Here is a 19,332-nt window from a genome sequence, read left to right as displayed (position 1 = left end):
TTAGTATTAAACTTATAGGGTCACAGATTAATGCACAATATTTTAAATAGAGAACCAACTTTTTTTAGTTAATTTCAGTTAATTTTTTAAAATTTTAAATTCTCCCAAAAATGAGAATTAAAAAATATTTTAATTTAAAAATTTAATTCAAATTGGTTAATTAAACTATATTTATTTTTTTAAAATTAAAGTATGAAAATTGTGAACTTATTTATTATTAGAGGCATTCTTGATATAAATATACTCCTCATCATATAAATAAACAGAATAAAAGTGTTATTAAAAAATAAAAAATAGACATATCCTATTTTAAAAAATAAATCATAAAAATACTATCAAAGTTTTTATAATTCATATATGTAAAACTTTTACATAATAAATAAATACTTTTAAAAATAAAATAGACCGTAGATAGATTGCCCTTTATTATTGATGAGATGTGCGCATGCTACAATACATGCATACTTTGAAGCAGTTGTTGATAGAGACAAAGCCTCATCTTGTATGATATATGAGAGGTGGGTCACTTTGAGGCTGAGATGATTATATATAATGATTAATTCTATCAAATCAGTCTTCAGTGGTCTTTGCGGTGAAGATGATGTGAAGGTTGTAAATAAATAAATCATCATGCTTGGGTTGACTAAAATGACCCATGCATAATAGGGGAGGATCCAACTCAAATTTTTGTTAATAAAGTGTTGTAAAGCTAAAATTTTTGGTTAATAAAGTGTAAAGCTAATAAAAAATAAAATATTTAAAATTTATTAAATATTATTTATTTACTTTTTTATTAAGTTATGTACAACATTAAAATTCACGAAGGCTGCGTTTATTTCTGAAAATAGGATAAGATATTGAGAATAGGATAGGACAAGGATAGAAACACAAAATTTTGTGTTCTTGTATTCTATTTGGCGATAAACTAGAATAAATTATGAAAATTTAATTTATTCTTATTTTTTTAATTCAAAAAATTTGAGATGAAAAATATAATTATGAAAAATTAACAAGAATAATAAAAAAATAATAAAAAATAAGTTGTATTTCTTGTTAGTATCTCTGTGTCTTTGTGTCCTTCCTGTTAGGATAAACACAAAATATATTAATTCAGTGTCTCTAAACACATTGTCTCTATTTATATATCCTCTGATAAATATGATTTTATGTCTCTATATCTTTATTTTAATGTCCTATCTCTATAAGCAAACGCAGCCTAACAAAATTTTATGGAATTGTACTAACGCAAATTAGATACACTAGTAACACAATATCATATAATAAACACTTCTAATAGTTGATATTTGTATAAAAATATAGTTATTATTAATAACTAAGTATATTTTAAATTAACAAAATAAAAAATACATCGTATTTCTTATTAAAAACTATTAATATTAAAATAATATCTATTATGAAAATGTAAATGTAACAAAATTGAAATATATTTAAATAGGTCATCAAATTAAATCGGTATACTATTGTGAATTAGTACCAAAAGATATTTTGTTAAATTAATGATTGATATATATTATTTTAAGTATATAACAATAATATTATAATTATTAGCTAGCAATATAATATTGCCATTCCTTTATAATATACTTTGAAATAAGGACACTGACGAGATATACAAATATATTAATTATAATAATTTTTTATATTTTTTTATATTAAAAAACAAATTAATATCATTAAATGTTTTAATGTCTTTTTCAATTGTATTAAGTATTTAAAATAATATTTTATTTTAATAAATAATATATCTTATTTTAAAATTTATTTTAAAAATATATATTAAGAATAGATTGAACATATTGATCTGTGATTAGAGATGGACATACAGGGATGAGTGAAGGTCTCTGTCTCTTTAATATTTTTTTTAAAAAAGAACAGTAATAATATATTAAGTATGATTTAATTTTTTAAAAAAATATTTAATATTTAGTCTAGTATACATAAAAGTCCAATCCAATTTAAATATTAATGATTTTTAATATTTAAAAAGTAAGTAATTGTAACACCCTAATTATCCTAAACCTTACAACATGCCGTAAAGTAAAGGTTAATCAAGGGTTACGACTTACGACAGTTCTAAGGCTTATGCATAAATATATATAGAAGGAATAATAATTCTAGAAGCCCGATAAAGAAAATAGACTCAAATACGGAATTACAAAGCGCGAACGTTCACATGAAGCTACAAGCGTAAAAGATAAGATCCACTATGTAAGGTAACAATATATATGTAGTTATATAAGAGTAAAATAATCATAAGATACTAACCACAGTCTGCGGAATTTGGGCCGACTAATTAAATACGGACATACAGGATTTTGAAAGTAAATAGTTTATACAGAATATCACTCTCAAAGTAAGTATCTGAGGTAAAAGTAAATACAAAAGTGAGAGTACTAATCAAAATAACCAAAATGACAACAAAATAGAATAAGATCCTCCGCTCTACTACCATCAAGCAACTCACTGAGGTGGGTTGCGACCTGCATCTGAAAAACAACAGCAACGTATGGAATGAGAACCGGGGGTTCTCAGTATGGTAACAGTACCCAGTAATGAAGATATAAGACGCCGGGATGCCAGAGGCAATTCTAGAGCTTCATACCACACAGATAGTCAAGCTTAACGAAAATAAATAACTTAAACCGTAAATAATAAACAAGGTATCTAATCTTAGGAGATTTCTAATTACAACTAGTCATGCTGTCCCACAGCCTTCACCAACCTATCATCCGTGCGATCCCATCGCCACCGCCTACTTAACCTCCTGAGCACCAGACAAACACAGATAATGCAAGTAAGAAAAATACAAGTAGTATTCATATATATAACAAGTAATTCAAGAAGCAAGTTGCCATATTATACAATTAGGCAAACTCAAGTAATCAAAGCAAGCAAGCATATAGAAGATGCATATGATGAATGTCTGTCCTATTGGCTGTGAAATCACATGTCGGTTATAGTGCCAAACCCGACTCAAAATCTGGTCGGCAACTCCCGAATTAATATTAGTCTCTCTGTTGCGCATACTCAGGAGGAAAAATTCCGAGGGATGAGTGCCCTACCACTTTCCTCTGGATGCCGCATGATTCCGAGGGATAGTGCCCTACCACCTTGTAACCAGAGAGAAAACGCATGCTCAGGAGTAATAATTCCAAGGGATGAGTGCCCAACCACCTTCTCCTTTTAGAGGGAAACATTCCGAGGGAGAGTGCCATACCACCTTCTTCTTGAGCGACAAATATGAGTGAGAAGCCCAGCTTTCAGCCTCACATCCGAACGTAGGTGGGAGACTGCCACAGCCCCTACGACGGAGAACAATGCATATCATAATCACAATCTCACTCTCAGAGATCACTGCTCATAGCATAAGTACGTTTATGTCCATCTCATAGTCCACAATCATTCATCCTCAATGTCTCAATTTCATCGTCAAATCCTCAACGCCACAATTTTATCATATCAATCGTCTTTACAGCACTCTATCACTTCACTCATCTAAACTACCCTCAGTACTCCAGAAACCTAAGTCTCCGTCTTCTAAACTTTTGCAAGAAATATCTAGTTAAACTCACTTATAGTATTCTCTACGTTTAACGTCCAAAAACAAACCAAAAAGTCTTAAATAGGTGTCACAGAAGTTAAGAAGCTTGTTGGGAAGGTGAAGCAATTAAAAACAAGATTTTAGTTGAAAAACAGGGTATGTGCATACGCACAAGTGTGTGCGTGCGCACACCCAGGAAAGTTTTCAAATGTGTACGTATGCATAAAAGTGTGCGTACGCACAGGTAGTAAAAATTTCAACTTTGTTCATCCACACAAAACGTGCAAACGCCCTCAACAGAGTACACCTTCCAACGTGTGCGTGAGCACAGGTTGTAAAACTTTGTTGGTTGTGCGTGCACACAGGTCGTGTTAGCGCTCTCATCAGCAAGCCTTCCCCTGTGTGCGCGTGCGCACACAAACCAGAAATCACAAATTCTGCAGTATACACAGAATTCAGATTTTGATACCAAACTTTGAAAGGTCATAACTTCCTCTACAAAAATTCATTTCTTACAAATTTTATATCCATTTAAAGATTTTTCCATGAACTTTAATTTAAAATGAATTTCAACAAATTTTAAAAACTGAGGATCAAGTTATGATCCATCAAAGTTCACTAGAAATCTGTTTTTACCAAAAATACTAAAAACTCAATTTTAACCAACCCTTAATTCAAAACCAAATCAAAACCGGCTCAATCATCATAAAAACACTACCACACACAACATCTTACCATTTTATATCATTCTCCTCAATTTCACACCTAAATTACTCAACCATTACACCATATATCACTACCAATCTATAATTTCCAATTCAATTCTAAATCCACACTCATAATCATCATCAACCAACAATAACCTCAACAACCAAAACAAATCCTCATCAATCCTAGTAATCATCACCAAACAATATCTGACATTAACCAAATCCATCATAAAACTCATCAACACCAATAATTATCAACAATCATCATCAACCACAATAACCAACAATCAAAATCATCATCAACATCCATCTTCAAATCTCAATACCCACCAACACAACTTATCAATAATCATCATCTAACAATATATATATATATATATATATATATATATATCATCACATTCAAACTCATTCATCCTACATTCAAACCATCATCAAGCATACATACAATTAATCATACAATTACATCCTTCAACATATCTTAAGGTCAACTAGCCTAAGTGTCCAGTGATATTACATATTACATAGAGGAGACCGAAACCATATTTTGGCCGCTCCCCAAAATGCACACCGCACTAAGATGGGAGTCCAACCAGCTTTCAACTCACCAACAAGCCACCAAAGCTCAAACTAACATCATATATATATCAAAATCAAAACCTAAGATACACAAAACAACTAAATACAAGGGTTTAGTGAAACCTTACCTTACCCAACGAGATTAGGGATAAAATTCAACAATTACCCACTACTAGAGATCATCTAAACAAGCAAAACCACAAAATCTACTCAAAATTATAACCCCAAAAATGCAGAATTTTGGAGCTGGAAATTGGAGCTTGAGACACAATTTCTTACCAGATTTTATTAGATAGAAATGAAGAGCTTGACGAGAGCTTCGCGTGGCCATGAACGACTCGTCAATCGGAGTTCTGTAGCTCAAGTTATGGCTCCCAGAAGGTAAATGTAAAAAATAACATCACATCTTCTCCTCTCTTCTCTCAAACCGCGCATCTCACTCTCTATGCATCAAATGAGCATATATATATGTTGGTCTTTGAACCCGGTTCGGGCCCGATCTAATCCGTTAGCATTTTTAGTCCATTTGACCCACTTTGCGCCAAAACCTTTAAGATTAGTATCCGGTTTTCAATTCTAAATTATTTTTGTCCTTTCAAAACAACAAATCAATTTTCAAAATCTTATTTTCCAAAATACGCGGTACTTGACAGACTAGAGCCGGTACAGTCGGCTTAAGCGCCAGTACGCATTTTTTACATAAATTTTTCGAAAAAGATACATTTTCCAACTCAGAAAAATTCATTGAAATCAAATTTCACCTTTATATTTTCAAATTAAAACTTCTAAATTTTGAATATATTTCGGGCACTAAAATTATTTTATTAAAACGATTTTACGTGAAAAACTCCGGTTCTTACAGTAATAATATATTAAAAATTTTTGAAAAAGATATTATTATTAATTTTTTTAGTTAAATAAATTTTTTTATATCCCATGTAAAGTGGATTCTTTTTCTTCTTATCGTTTTTCTTGATTCGTTTGGTATTAATTCTCTCTCTTTTAAATCTACAATTGAGAGATCTTTTTCAGTTATGAATATTATGAAGAATAATTCAGAAATAAAATGAAAGATGAATTTTTTGTTAATTGTCTTTTAATTATATTAAAAAAATTATTAAAATATTTGACACAGATTCTATTATCGATAAATTTTATGATACAAAAAATTGACTACTTCTTTAGTAAAAAATATACTCATATTTGTTATACTTTAAAATATATTTTTTATCGTTATATTTTTATAATATGTTACATTATATAATTTTTTTGCATATTCTTTTTAATATTATATATGTTATTGGCCTTTTATAATAATATTTTTAGATTTGTCCCTACATGTGATAGTATTTAAGTGTTACAAAGCATATTCGAAAAACTATTTTTTTTTATTAATTTGTTAAACATAATTAGACGCAAATGATACGCATATCAAACTATGAACTACGTAATAAAAGATTTGATGACGAATTTTCACTGTTTACCTAACTTTTAATTGCATTGTTCTTTTGAGGGGCTAATAAGATCATTGATACGTTATAATTAAGGACAAATTAATCCCTCTAGATATGATTAAAGTTCGGAGACTCTAGGCATGCATGAAAGATAGCTGGCATGTAACAAAGTGAAACCATTATTATTGACCAAGTTAAAAGAGTAATAATGAGTAGTGATAATAATAATCTAGTGGGTATACGCACAACAATATGGTCAAAAAAGAGTTTTTGATCTTTCAAGTTGAAAGTGACGGTGAAAAAAAAAATATCTATTAGCAAATTCAAAAGGAGAAGAGGATATATATGAGATTCAAATAACCTAGAAGGCCCACAAATTGATTATGATGAATGAATGGATTTTCCATTCTCGCCTTCGTTTAAAGCTCCTTTTCAATGGCGATCGAAAGTCAGCGTGACCATATAACAGTGACAATTATTACACAGCACTGGATTATATATATTGCTAACATCCACACCTTCACGTAGAGGCCAGCATGCAACACATACATTTTAATTTCTTTTGGATCAAAAGCTCCTTTCTTTAACCAAATATAATATTAGATAAATAATATTATAATTTTATTCTTTAAACATTTATTGCGATTTTAACCTTTTTATAATAATAATAATAATAATAATAATAATAATAATTAAAAGTTCCAGAAGACTTAGAGAAATGGAGGTTAAATTTTTGGCATTTTTTAACTTTGATTAAATTAAACTTAAACCCAGAACTTTAAATTTGATTTCGATTTGGTTTTCGCAGCGGATAATTTAGAAGATAATTTAGTTTTGTCTGGTAAAAACCAGAAAATATAACTAAAGCATAGAGAAAAAAAAAGATACAGCTATGTATTTTGGTTCAGTTGTCTAATGCAATGCAGCCTACATTCAGTCTTCACTATAATATTGGTGAAATTTTCACTATAGTCTAAATATTACATACACTAATTCTCTAGGATTCAACGTAATCCTATCTGAGCACACAAATTTTAACATAAACTTGACTTGGCTATGCTAATACATAGATTAACTACAGTGCTTATCCAACTTAACAATAGATACTCAGGTATATGACACAAGACAGAAAATACAACTAAAAAAAATCTGAAAATCACTCTTGACTTTTCTCTCAAGTGTTTCACTCATTCTTTTTCATTCTATGACTTTTATCAACGTCCCATTTTCTTACCTTTTACCTCTCAAAGAAAATTAAGAAAGATATACATTGAAACTGAAATACAAACAGTAAAACATGAAGGAGATGATGAATATGCAGCTTTGACTCTATGAACTGAATCTAGCATCTAAACTCATAACCTTGTTCTTCATTTTGGTGGGGTGCTCTCATTAGTATAGGTGCAATGCTTCTAAAACTTCAAACTCATTAATGATGATTCATTATTTTCTCTCGGGTTCTCTCTTTTTTTTTTTGCAAAACATATTCTTTTTTTCTTTTGTACCTTATTTTGAACCAAGGTTAAGGTTTTTCCTAAGTCAACTTTTTAGATCTTAAGCTTTCAAAATTCATCATTCTCTTTCTTCAATCAATCTCCTAAATTAGGAATTTTAAGTCTGATTCATTTATTTGACCAAGGACAACAAAATAGCAAAAATGAACTTACTTAATGATAATTCTAAATCCAAATCCTTAAAGATGTGCTTTGACTCCAAGTAACAACTTTAACCGTTGATTTACAGCAGAGATAATCAATCACCATTTTATTTATTTTTCTTTAAATAGAGTTGCAGAGAGTAAAAGAAGAAGTGAAAAAATCAATTTGCATGTAAAAGGAAATAAATCATCTTTAACTTCTAACTTAGTTTAACATGCTTTTGATTAGCATGATTAGACCTTACTTTTTTCGATTGACTTTCTCTTTTTTTTTTTTCTCTAGTGAATAAATTCGAAGATGAACTTTTTTCTCTTTCTTTCTCTTATGTTTGGTTTTTTTTTTTTTAGGACCTCTCTTATGTTTGTTCGAAGTGAACATCTGAAACTTTTTTTTGGGTCAAGTCTTGAAACTTTGTTTAGATTTGTTTCTCTATTGCTTGAATATGATTGGACTTGGGTAGTGAATCAATTTTCTTTCATCACTTTTGAGCGCATTTATTTTATTGAATTGGGTTACTGGATAATTATTTAGGTCTACATTACTAAGTAACACAATCAAATTCAATTGAGTATTTAATTTAATAATTTAATATTTATCATCATCATTAAATTAATTATATTTTTAACTCAACAACAGCAATAATAATAATAATAATAATAGATATTGTCACTACGGTAGTTGCATATATTTATATTATATTATACTTTTTAGTAGAATAGTTAACCATTAAAATGATTTTTTTATAATAATGAAATAATTAAACTTTTTTAGCAGAATAATCAACTTTTACACTAGAATAAACTTTTTATAGCATCACAAATTACTGAAATCAGTCACACTATATTTTCATATTTTTATTCCAATTTTGATTATAAATGTGAATCCGATTTGATTATATATATTATTTATAAAACTTAAAATATAAATTATAATATAAATATATAAAAGCCATTTTATGTGTCTATAACTTTATATGATTTATGGTGTTTATATATGTAGCATTTGTTTTGTCATACATGTTCATTAAGAAATGAACACAGTGGTACATGTCCATCCTTGATTCATTAGACACAATTTTTTTATGAATACGATAGCACATAAAAGCACATAAAATATACGTCTTTAATATCTTTCTTTTAATTTAAGACACAAATTATAACACACAAACTTTTTTAATATTATCCTTTCTTTTTTTAATTCCAATTTTATCTTTTTTCCCTTACTCTTTCATCCATAGTTGTAAGAACTGAATTAGTGATCGAACAAACTAACTTACTGGTTCATTAGTTCAACCAATAAATTATTGGTTGAATCGATAAAACCGATTTTACATAAATAAAAATATAAAATAGTAAAAAACTTAAAACTAAAATTTAAAATATATATTTACTAACATTTTAATATGTAAATATTTAAAATATTCAATATTTATTTTAGTAATTATATAAATTCTAATAAAATAAATATATAAAATTATATAAAACAAAAATATTAATAATAAAAATAAAAAATACAATATTATTATTAAAAGATAAAATTAATATTTGATATAACTTAAATTTAACTTAATTAAATTATAAATAAATTATAATATAATGAGTTTTTATATTATTATATGAACAAATATATATAAAAGAAAAAAAATTTTCTAAGTTGCATTAGGTATTCAATATATAAAATTATTTACACACTTTGTAGTAAGAAGACAATTAGTTTGGTGGTGGAGTTATGTTTAGCCATACACGATAGGGGTGTTTGATTTATGGTTTGGTTTGGTTTTCAGAAGAAAAGTCATCAGATTCAATTTTGTATTAATTCTTCGGTTCGGTTTGGTTTGATTTTTCATTAAAACCAACCAAATCAAATCAAACCAATTGAAATCAGTTTGGTTTAGTTACATTCATTAAAAAGATTTCATGTTCTAATCATATACGAGGAACTAAAACCTTCTTAAGCTATTTTCAAATAAGTGATATTAATATATAATACATAAAGGCCAAGACACTTGGTCTAGTAAAATGCTGCTGATTTGCAAGACAATTGGCCCCTATTTAGAGCTTTATTGTCATCAAAATGCAGTGAAGACTTGGATACTATTGTTGACTTCACATAACCGAAATGATTGGATAATATAAGTGACTTCAATTTTTTGGAAGATAAAGCATTGTTAGCACCAACTCTTGAAGATGAGAGATGCTCAATGAATATATATATATATATATATATATATATATATATATATATATTCTTTCACAGATTCCTTCAGAGGAGAAAGTATTTACGTTCGGACTCATTTTGTGTGACAGATCAAGATGTTGGCATTGAAGCCAAGTGGATAACTATTGAATTCTTAAATGAAATGAAATGTTCTTGAACTCCAAATCATAGATAAGTTTTGAAAAAGGGAGTTCCAATCATGCTACAAGATTAGTTGTTAGTGAATTGAGACAAAATATCATAAGTGCTATTGTTATTTCGGGACAGCATATTGGTGAGAAAGTTTTCATTCCTCGAATGAATTTAATCTCATCTGATCCAGTTTTAGAGAAGACAATTTCCTATTGAACTTTGTTTTGCCATGACCATTTATGAAAGTCAAGGGCAACCACTCTCTCATGCCGGTTTGTTTTTGTCAAAACATGTTTTCACTTATGGACAAGTCTATGTTGCTATATCAAGAGTAAAATCCAAAGCCAGCCCTAAGATATTAATTTTAGACAAGAACAAAAATGCATGAGATAGTTCTAAAAATGTCATGTATCAAGAGGTTTTTGAGAAGATTTGGAATTAAGTGATATGATAATGCAGTGATTTTCATGAAGATCATACTCTGAATGTAATGCAAAAGCTTTACTCTATTTTCCCTTGCTATTCATATTGTATTTTCTTAAATGTTATTTGTAGAATTAACAATCAAGAAAATAGATCAATGTTCATAAATAGTATTGATGTTTTTCTAGTTTCACACATCCTTCATTATACTTTATTGGTAACTGGGTAAGTAATGTTTCCGCAAGCAAGAAAGAAACAAGACTACATTTGGGGATATATATAATTGAAAGTTAACTTCTAGTCCCTTCCTTGCACCAGAAGGAAACACATAAAAGTATTTGAATGCAAGATTTTAACAAATAAAAAATGAAGAAATATCTCCTCTAACCTTTCCACGAGTCATTTCCATTTTGTGTCTCCCTTCACTATAGGCTGCAAACAGACATCTCGATAAACAGGTTCATTTGCAACTTCAATGTCCTAGCTCCAATCAACCCTTCTTTGCTTGTTGCAGCAAGTTGCAGCAATTTAGTATGAGTCCAATTAAAAGTGGTCACAGAATCGGCATGTTCAACGCTTGCAAGACATCCTTAAACTCAAAATCATGTGTTTCTTTGTTGAACCTCTCAACCAGTTTGTACCTCGCATCATTCAAATAGAAAGACTGAACAGTTTCTATTAGCCATTCTGCCTCAGAGTCGGTCAGCTTGCTGGTAAACACAACATCCCCACGGATAAGCACCAAGTCCTTGGCCTCAGCAAATTCTTTGTAAAAGGTCACAGTAAAGTAGGGGGCTGCTTGTGTTCCCCTGGCCTTGTAATCTTCAAGACCCGTAAAAAGAATGTGTGGCATCTGCACTGCAAGAAAAGAATGAATATGCATCTCAAGATCAAATTGGAAGAAGAGAAGCAAATAGAGACAACAAAACAAATAAATTGTTTGCATCAACATAGCTGAACTGCACGGTATATTCAAGTTTTCATTAGCTATCTGAATAGATTGGGCTTATAGAATTTCTACCAGTAACCTAAATTTTTAGGATATACATAAGGGTCCAAGGTCAATGTTTATCCTATGTATCAAAAGTCAAAACTGTTCAGACTCTCTTTTAAAAAATCATCAAAGATTTGCAACACAGTTTTGATTCACAAGTATTAATTAAATTTAGACTAAATGATAAGCGAGATAAATTTTTTATCAAACCTTGAACAAACATTGTCGTATAACCGCTTCCTCTCCACACAGGAATGACAAAATATCGGCTGCCAAGGATAAATAAAGCTGAGGTGAGAACATGAATTCTGGAATGGTACAAATATCGTGATACATATCTTAATAACAACCATAATAATAATTAAAAAGAAAAAATAATACCATTCTGAAGCTCTATGCTCCAGAAGGTTATAAAGTTTTGCTTTCATGGATGCTCCAATATGACCTCTACCCAAGTGATACTGAAATAAAACAAGCCAAATCATATTATCATAGATAAATAAACAAAACTCTTCAAAGGAGACATAAATTGTTACACAACATAATGAATTGCATTCCATGATTCCATCAAAGCTAAGAAAAACTAACTCAAGCTACTCAACATATCACATTAGGCACAAGCAAAAGCATTTTTTTTTACCAAGTTCCACAAATTCTAGGGAAAAGAATAAGAAAGAAAAACTAATATAGTAAAAGCAAACAGCAAAGACAAAAAAGAGGATTTTGAGTTTAATCTGATCCTTATCTTAATGCATATAACTATATAAGTCCATAAAGGAAAGAACAAAGAACTATTTGATGCATGCTAATTGAGTAATGAGTAGCCCGAAAATGAAAGACTTGCATCATCCCAAATAGAAGCAATATCATCAGGGTAGCGGTCCTTCAATCTTTCAACATCTACAATGGAATCCAAGGGCTTTGGCTGCAAAGGAGTGAACCCACTGGCGAACTTCGACGTCCTGCAAAACCCAACCGAACCCCATTTCCGGAAATCTCCCAGAATCTCCGGCTGCTGCGATTTCTGGGTAGTTGCTGCAAAGAAAGGGCGTTTAAGCAGAAACGGGCTTCTGGCCTTGGACAAAGAAGCTATGGTCCTTGAGATTGTTGAAGATACCCTTTGCATCGTAGAATTCAGAAATGAGGAAAAGGAACAAATTTGATGATTGAATGAATCAGTGGCAGTGTTTTGTTTTCAGTGGTTAAGCTTGAAAAATTTTGTAGAAGACTGAAGAGGATTTGCATATCTCTGGATGCATCCTATACCTGCCATGATAAAAAAAAAATCAAGAAAAGGATTCAGCACAAATTCAGCACAAAGTTTCAAATATTTGACCCAAGTGGAAATTGGTCCCATGTAGAATTTATCTGCTTCCCACATGTAGAATAATGGGACTCATCAGTAACTGAAACTACATATCAACAAGCACCTTGTAAAATATATAACTATCTTTAAATTAAAACATTTCACCGGTCACTTTTAATTTGAAAATTAGGTGTATTTGATATGAAAAAATTGATTTGTAAATTGGAAACCAGCAGTTTCTACCTACATATATATCTATTACTATATCTATATTCAGATATTATTATTGGCCTAATTAATTGTTTTCTTCCTTCAAACTCAGTAATATGCGTATGCTTGACGTGAGACACTCATATTTATCTTTCTTATTTGAAAACACTATAAACTTAGATAATTAAACAAGAACACAGAACAAATTTTCAAACAAAAATTATCAAACAGAACCACAAAATTTCAAAGTAGAGAACCACAAATCACCAAAGCTGCAAGAACAAAATAGAAAGAACAGAACCAAAAACCCTAAACCAAAAATCATATAGCAAAATAAAAATAGAACCAATAATTATCAAACAGAACCACAGAACCATCAATCAGAAGAAATTTCCCTAAATAATGAACAACAAATAAAACAATGAACAGTGAACCAGCAATCAGAAGCAATTTCAGTAAACAATGAACAACAAATAACCAAGGTTCTAAAAACCGAACCGGTCATCGAACCGTTCAAGTGACTGGTTCACTGGTCCAACTGGTTCAACTATGGTTCAACAAAAGTAACCGTTTTATAATAAAATAATAAATAAAATATAAATAAACACACCAGGATTAACAAAAATCAACTATATTTAACTAAGATTAACAAAATTTTTAAACATAATTTTAACAAGATAAATTAACACAGTTTTCAAACCAATTTTAACAAGTTCAGCACAATAATTAATAGAAAAAAAAAGCTAGCACTGTCAACTCTCCAATTGCTCAATTTCCCAACACATTCAAAGTAATCTCTAGCTCATCCCACAATAAGTTATATCAATTAGAAATTATCAAACAACATTCATTTTGTATGCAAAAATAGTTTTAACATGGAAAGCTTCATTGCAAGAATGCAAGAATGCAAGAATGCAAGTCGGTGTGCAGGTCCTCGGACAGAAAATCAATACAAGCATTCAAGTAAAAGAAAGACAACACAGCAACAACACAACAAAGAATAAAAGGAACATTTAAAACAAAGCAACAACACAACACCTATAGGAACATTTAAAACAAAGCAACAAAGAAAGAAATATCTAAGAATCAGCATTGCTGAGAACAATAACTTGAACGTGCATGCTCAAAGAATCAAAGGCTAAGTTTTATTGGGAAAGTGAAGAACACCTAAAAGGAAACTTCAATCACAGCTTAAACCAAAATTCAAATCCCTTTAAATTGAAGCAGCAAGCAACTTGATAACTAAAGCAAGGTTAACAAGGTTAAGTAGTGAACTAAATCAGCGTAATTTTAACAAAGATTAACTGAACTAAATCAACTAATTATTCAATGATTCAATCCAAAACAAGAATCCAAAAAAAAAATCAATGTTCTAGCAGAATCTAAAAAAAAAATCATTGAATCAATGTTCTGAGCAAAGATAAAAAAACAGAGAACGAAAATTTTTTAAAAAATGAAGCCATTGCCTTCGTGAGCTCGAGGAAGACGCACTAATTGTTGAATGAGGAAGAAGCGCGGAGCCGCAGACGACCGGACGAAGACACCATGGTGTCTGAGCGCAATGGACGGCGGCGTTGAGTGAGACCCTTGCGGCGGTGGGAGAGTAACCTAGGGTTTGTGTTTTGGGGGTGGGGGGCTGTATACCTGTATCTGAATGGGGAGGAGGAGGAGAAGTGGGGAACCTGCGCGACGGAGGCTTCCACGTTCGCACGGTAGCTGTGCGATGGAAGGGAAGGAAGGTTGCGATGGCTGCGGCGTGATGGAGGGGAAGTGAGGGAGCATGCGGTGGCTGTTCGAAGTTTCGACGGCGGTGGTAGCAGGCGGTGGCTGGACGGACGACCAGGAGCTCGATGAGAGGAGCCTGGACTAAGTGTGAGAGAGGCACTGAGGCAGAGGCGCGTTCTGGATCTGGGATTCTGGGGTCTGGACGATGGAGTTTGGGCAGGGCTAGTTAGTGTGCAGAACAATGAAACGACAGCGTTTTGTTCTTTACTCAAAAAATCGGCCAGATTACAGTTCGGTTTGACTGACCGATTTGTGATCGGTTTAATGGTTCAATTGCAGTTTTTAAAATTGACTATTTTAACATTTATCTGAGTTTTTTACAGTGGTTTATGATTTAACCAGTTCGACCGATCGGTCCGAATCAGTTTTTAGAACATTACAAATAACACAATGAACAACAATCAAAGGCTGTTGAATAGAATAAAATAATGAATCAATAATTATTGAACAACAACTTGCAACAATGAATCAATAATTATTGAACATAAATTAGTCAAATTACATACCTGACTCGGAAACTCGAGCTCCGTATCTGACTTGAATCGGTGGTTGGGTGGCTCAGTGATGTGCTGTGCTGCGGGTGGCTAGATCGGTCCTGTTGGTGGCACCTGGGGTGGTGCACTGTTGGCTGCTGGATGGTGCTAGGTGGTGTAGTGTCCACGATCGCGACTCCGCTGGGTGATGCTGTCCGCGAGGAGGTGCTGGGAGCCTGGGAGGAAAGGTTTGGCGGCGCTGCGAGGTGGTGGGAGGAAGGGCTTCGCCGGCGTTGAGAGGTGCTGCAAGAAGGTGGGTTCGCCGCCGGTCCTGGGTTTCATCGAGTGAGACTAAGAGTGAATGCAAAGAGCGAGAGTGAGAGGGTGAGAGTAGAGAGCGGCTACGGCTAGGTTTACGTTTGTGGGTGGGTGACTGGGTGGGGGGTTAGGTTAGGTTAGGTCACATTTGGAGTTGGGGGGATTTGTTTGTAGGGTTTTGTATAATACCGGTTCGATTTGATTTAGTTGGAATTTTTATTGTCAGAACCTAAAAACAAATCGAACTGCAATAAAAACAATAAAATATATTTTTCGATTTTTTATCGATTTTTGGTTCGGTTAGTCGGTTTAGTTAACTATACTTAAATGCACACATCAACAATATTAAAACGTGTGAACAGTCTGATAATTTTTGGACTAACGAAGATTTACGTTTCTGAGAATAAAGAGTATATTTAATCATTTTAAAAAATAAAAAAATTATTTAATGCGCATTAAAAATTTTAGAGACTATTTAGGCATTACCTCCAATATTTTCTAATTTATTATTAGTTTTTTTTTGTTTAGTCAAGTAGATTTGACAACCCCCAATTTTAACTATCACAACACACTCACGCACACAACACTAAAATTTGAACTCGAATGCAGCATATTAAAAAGTATATGATTAAACCAGTTGAACTAGGCCTCAGCGGCCTATTTTCTTTTTTCTTATCAGTTAAGAACAAAATTTAAAATATTAGCCGCATTTATATATATTGAGGCCCAATTTGCGTTTAACCCAAAAGGCTAGTGGCAAAAAGGTAAGCTCATTACCTCAAGAAAATAGGGAGTGGATCCTCTTCAGTGAGAAAAAAACTGAATGGTATCCAGTGTTCAATCTAACTATTCATTGCACTCTCTTTCTTATTTATTTCTGGTCCCACTCACAGAATCAAAGGTGATAGATCACACTGAATTCTATCAATTGTTAAAAAAACTGGAGAGAATCTTTTTCCAAAAAAAAAATATCGTTAAAAAATTAAACATCATCCTTTTATTATCTTCAAAAACTGTCCATTATCAAGCACCCACCACCACCAGTCTCCGGCGACGGCATTGGCGACGGCACCACCGACGGCTCAGGCAACAGCAGTTGACTCTCTGTTCTGCTCTGCCCTCTTCTTCCGCTCTGCTGCTGCCAACCTTCACAAGCCGTTCACCTCCGCCTCCTAGCTTCTTCTTCACACGCTGTAAGTGTTGCATGATTTTCCGCTGTTCTGCTTGCTATAAGAGTCTCCGTGATGCTGTGTGATGAGAGATTTTACGATTTTAAGGGTAGTTAATGTGTTTTCTTTTGAAGCTTGTCTGATTTTTTGTTCCTTTTATTTCCGAAGCAAAAAAAAAAAATGCAATTTTTTGTGGTATCGTATGGCTTTCTTCTTTGTTTATTTACTATTCATAATTTGGTTCTAGGTTGAAGCTTACAATGATTTAGATCAGAGATAAGATAATTGAGTGCTGGTTTTTCTGAGTAACATGGGCACATACTGTTTCTTATTTATTGTGTATCCTTTCTTTGAATTTTCAGTATATCAATGTTGCATGCAGCATCACCTGCCCCTGGATTTTGTTTGAGCTGTCCCAGGAACCTTCATCGTCCTCGTGATTCGAGGGAGCCTTCAGTTAGAGCGAGGTCTCCGGTTTGCTGTTCGGTACCAGAGACAAAGAATGGAGCTACTAAAGTGGAGTATACTCCTTGGCTTGTTGTAGGCTTGGGTAACCCTGGAAGTAAATACCATGGAACTAGGCACAATGTAATTGTTATTCACCAAAAGTTTTTAAAAGTTCTTAAGAACAATAATCTTCTCTTGATGTGGTATGAATATTTTTTCCTACTATCTGTTAGGTGGGATTTGAAGTAATCGATAGCATTTCTAGAGCAGAAGGGATTCGGATGAACACAATACAGTCTAAGGCATTGATTGGAATGGGTAAAAAATTACCCAGGAATGATTTTATTCTTATTAATATTTTCTCCCTCTTTTCCTCCTCCAAGTTTATTGGCTTCATTTATCTTGGTAATGAGTTTTCTTTTCTTCTGTGATCTTATACAGGTTCTATAGGAGATGTACCAATTTTGCTAGCAAAGCCTCAAACATACATGAACTTTAGTGGTGAATCGGTTAGTTTCATTTCATCACATAAATTGCTAGATTTTATACGATATACACATGTACACTTGGTGAAATTGGTAACGAATCAAGTAAACCATCTATAATTTTTCTTGCTTGTAATATTCCTAAAGGTTGGGCCTCTTGCTGCATATTATCAAGTACCCCTGCGTCATATTCTACTAGTATGTTTTTCTAACCTTACTTCTAGTTGAAAGTAGTCAGCGATGACAATATACAAGTTCCTTAAAAGTTAGTGAGAATTTTTATGTAGGTTTATGATGAAATGAGCCTTCCAAATGGTGTTTTAAGGCTTCAACCTAAAGGCGGACATGGTTACCACAATGGGTAATTCTTGTTGAATTTTTTTGTTACATGGTTTATAAATTTGGGAAACTGTGTAATATTTGTGTTTATGTCCTGCTGCGATGGAACATAAATTCCTATATAACTGGTGTTAGATTGTTGCAGGTTGAAAAATGTAATGGGCCATTTGGATGGTTCCCGCGAGTTTCCTCGGCTTTCCATAGGTTAGTTCCTTCTCACTAATCTCCTATCACTTGATTACTTGATATGGTGTCTAGTTTATTCATTAGTAGTATGTTTAATATTTCTGTTTATAGGAATCGGAAATCCTCCTGGAAATATGGATGTGAAAGCTTTTCTTCTGCAGAAGTTCAGTTCAGTGGAGCGAAAACAGGTTATAATTCCTGGCTTTCAACCTAGCATCACTTGGTTTAGTTCTTTTATTGTTGCATTACAAGTTTCTGCTTATATTTGTAAATACTTTGCGCTTTCGCTCATGTTATGATAGTTAATATATTCTACAAGTTTGAGAACAGTTTAGAACTTATTTTGCTTATTGAACTTAATAGTAGTTAATAGACTATTGATGGATCCTAACAAATTTGGACAGATCTAACCTACAAAACGCAGTTCGAAGAGTAAAATCCTCGAATTTGTGTGATTATTTTATTACTTGTCGCAAATTATGTTCCTTTTTATTCCTTCCTTGATTGAATTTTGATGGAAATATATATTTTTTTGACAGATTGATACTTCATTGGAGCAAGGAGTTGAAGCAGTGAGGACCCTGGTGTTAAATGGGTTTAATAACCATGTGTACAGATTCAACTTAGGGCAAAAATACAAGTACCATAAGGTTTAATTTTCATAAATTGTAGAGATGAACAAATAATAGCAATGTAGTATTCTCAACTGAACAACCAATTTTGGGGAGAGATGAAATCCATGAAGCGTATGCTTGGTAGCAGTTTGATAACCAAAAAAAAAAAAAAAAAACACATGCTGACATGTAAATTTGTAAAGCGCAGTGATGTTTATATTCTGCCATTCTTGCTCCAGCAGATAGTTGAGCTTCATGGTGAGAAAAATTA

The 19,332-nt window shown here is 32.1% G+C and overlaps 2 protein-coding genes across 4 annotated transcripts; one reads left to right on the top strand and one right to left on the bottom strand.

Annotated features, from left to right (window-relative positions):
* Nucleotides 1-10,885: 10,885 nt before the first annotated feature.
* On the bottom strand, nt 10,886-15,183 carry LOC130958079 (uncharacterized). 2 transcript variants are annotated; one of them, XM_057884973.1, is made up of 5 exons: nt 14,712-15,183; nt 12,574-12,995; nt 12,111-12,190; nt 11,940-11,998; nt 10,886-11,593 (listed from the first exon to the last, which is right to left on the bottom strand). In XM_057884973.1, exons 2-5 carry the CDS (start codon nt 12,853-12,855, stop codon nt 11,289-11,291), a joined length of 726 nt encoding a protein of 241 aa, XP_057740956.1. In that variant the 5' UTR covers nt 12,856-12,995; nt 14,712-15,183; the 3' UTR covers nt 10,886-11,288. The 2 variants fall into 2 exon arrangements, with proteins under 2 accessions (XP_057740956.1, XP_057740957.1); XM_057884974.1 differs by having other exon boundaries at nt 14,737-15,183.
* Nucleotides 15,184-16,590: 1,407 nt separating this feature from the next.
* On the top strand, nt 16,591-19,242 carry LOC130956131 (chloroplastic group IIB intron splicing facilitator CRS2-B, chloroplastic-like). Of its 2 annotated transcripts, none has more exons than XM_057883164.1 (9): nt 16,591-17,014; nt 17,373-17,578; nt 17,671-17,755; nt 17,879-17,946; nt 18,070-18,120; nt 18,210-18,283; nt 18,407-18,465; nt 18,559-18,635; nt 18,987-19,242. In XM_057883164.1, exons 1-9 carry the CDS (start codon nt 16,645-16,647, stop codon nt 19,101-19,103), a joined length of 1,107 nt encoding a protein of 368 aa, XP_057739147.1. In that variant the 5' UTR covers nt 16,591-16,644; the 3' UTR covers nt 19,104-19,242. The 2 variants fall into 2 exon arrangements, with proteins under 2 accessions (XP_057739147.1, XP_057739148.1); XM_057883165.1 differs by having other exon boundaries at nt 16,794-17,014; nt 17,353-17,578; nt 18,987-19,237.
* The last annotated feature ends 90 nt before the right edge of the window (nt 19,243-19,332 follow it).

The sequence above is a fragment of the Arachis stenosperma genome, chromosome 10, assembly GCF_014773155.1.
Source record: "Arachis stenosperma cultivar V10309 chromosome 10, arast.V10309.gnm1.PFL2, whole genome shotgun sequence".
NCBI classification, from domain to species: domain Eukaryota; kingdom Viridiplantae; phylum Streptophyta; class Magnoliopsida; order Fabales; family Fabaceae; genus Arachis; species Arachis stenosperma.
This window is presented reverse-complemented; position numbering and strand designations above follow the sequence as displayed.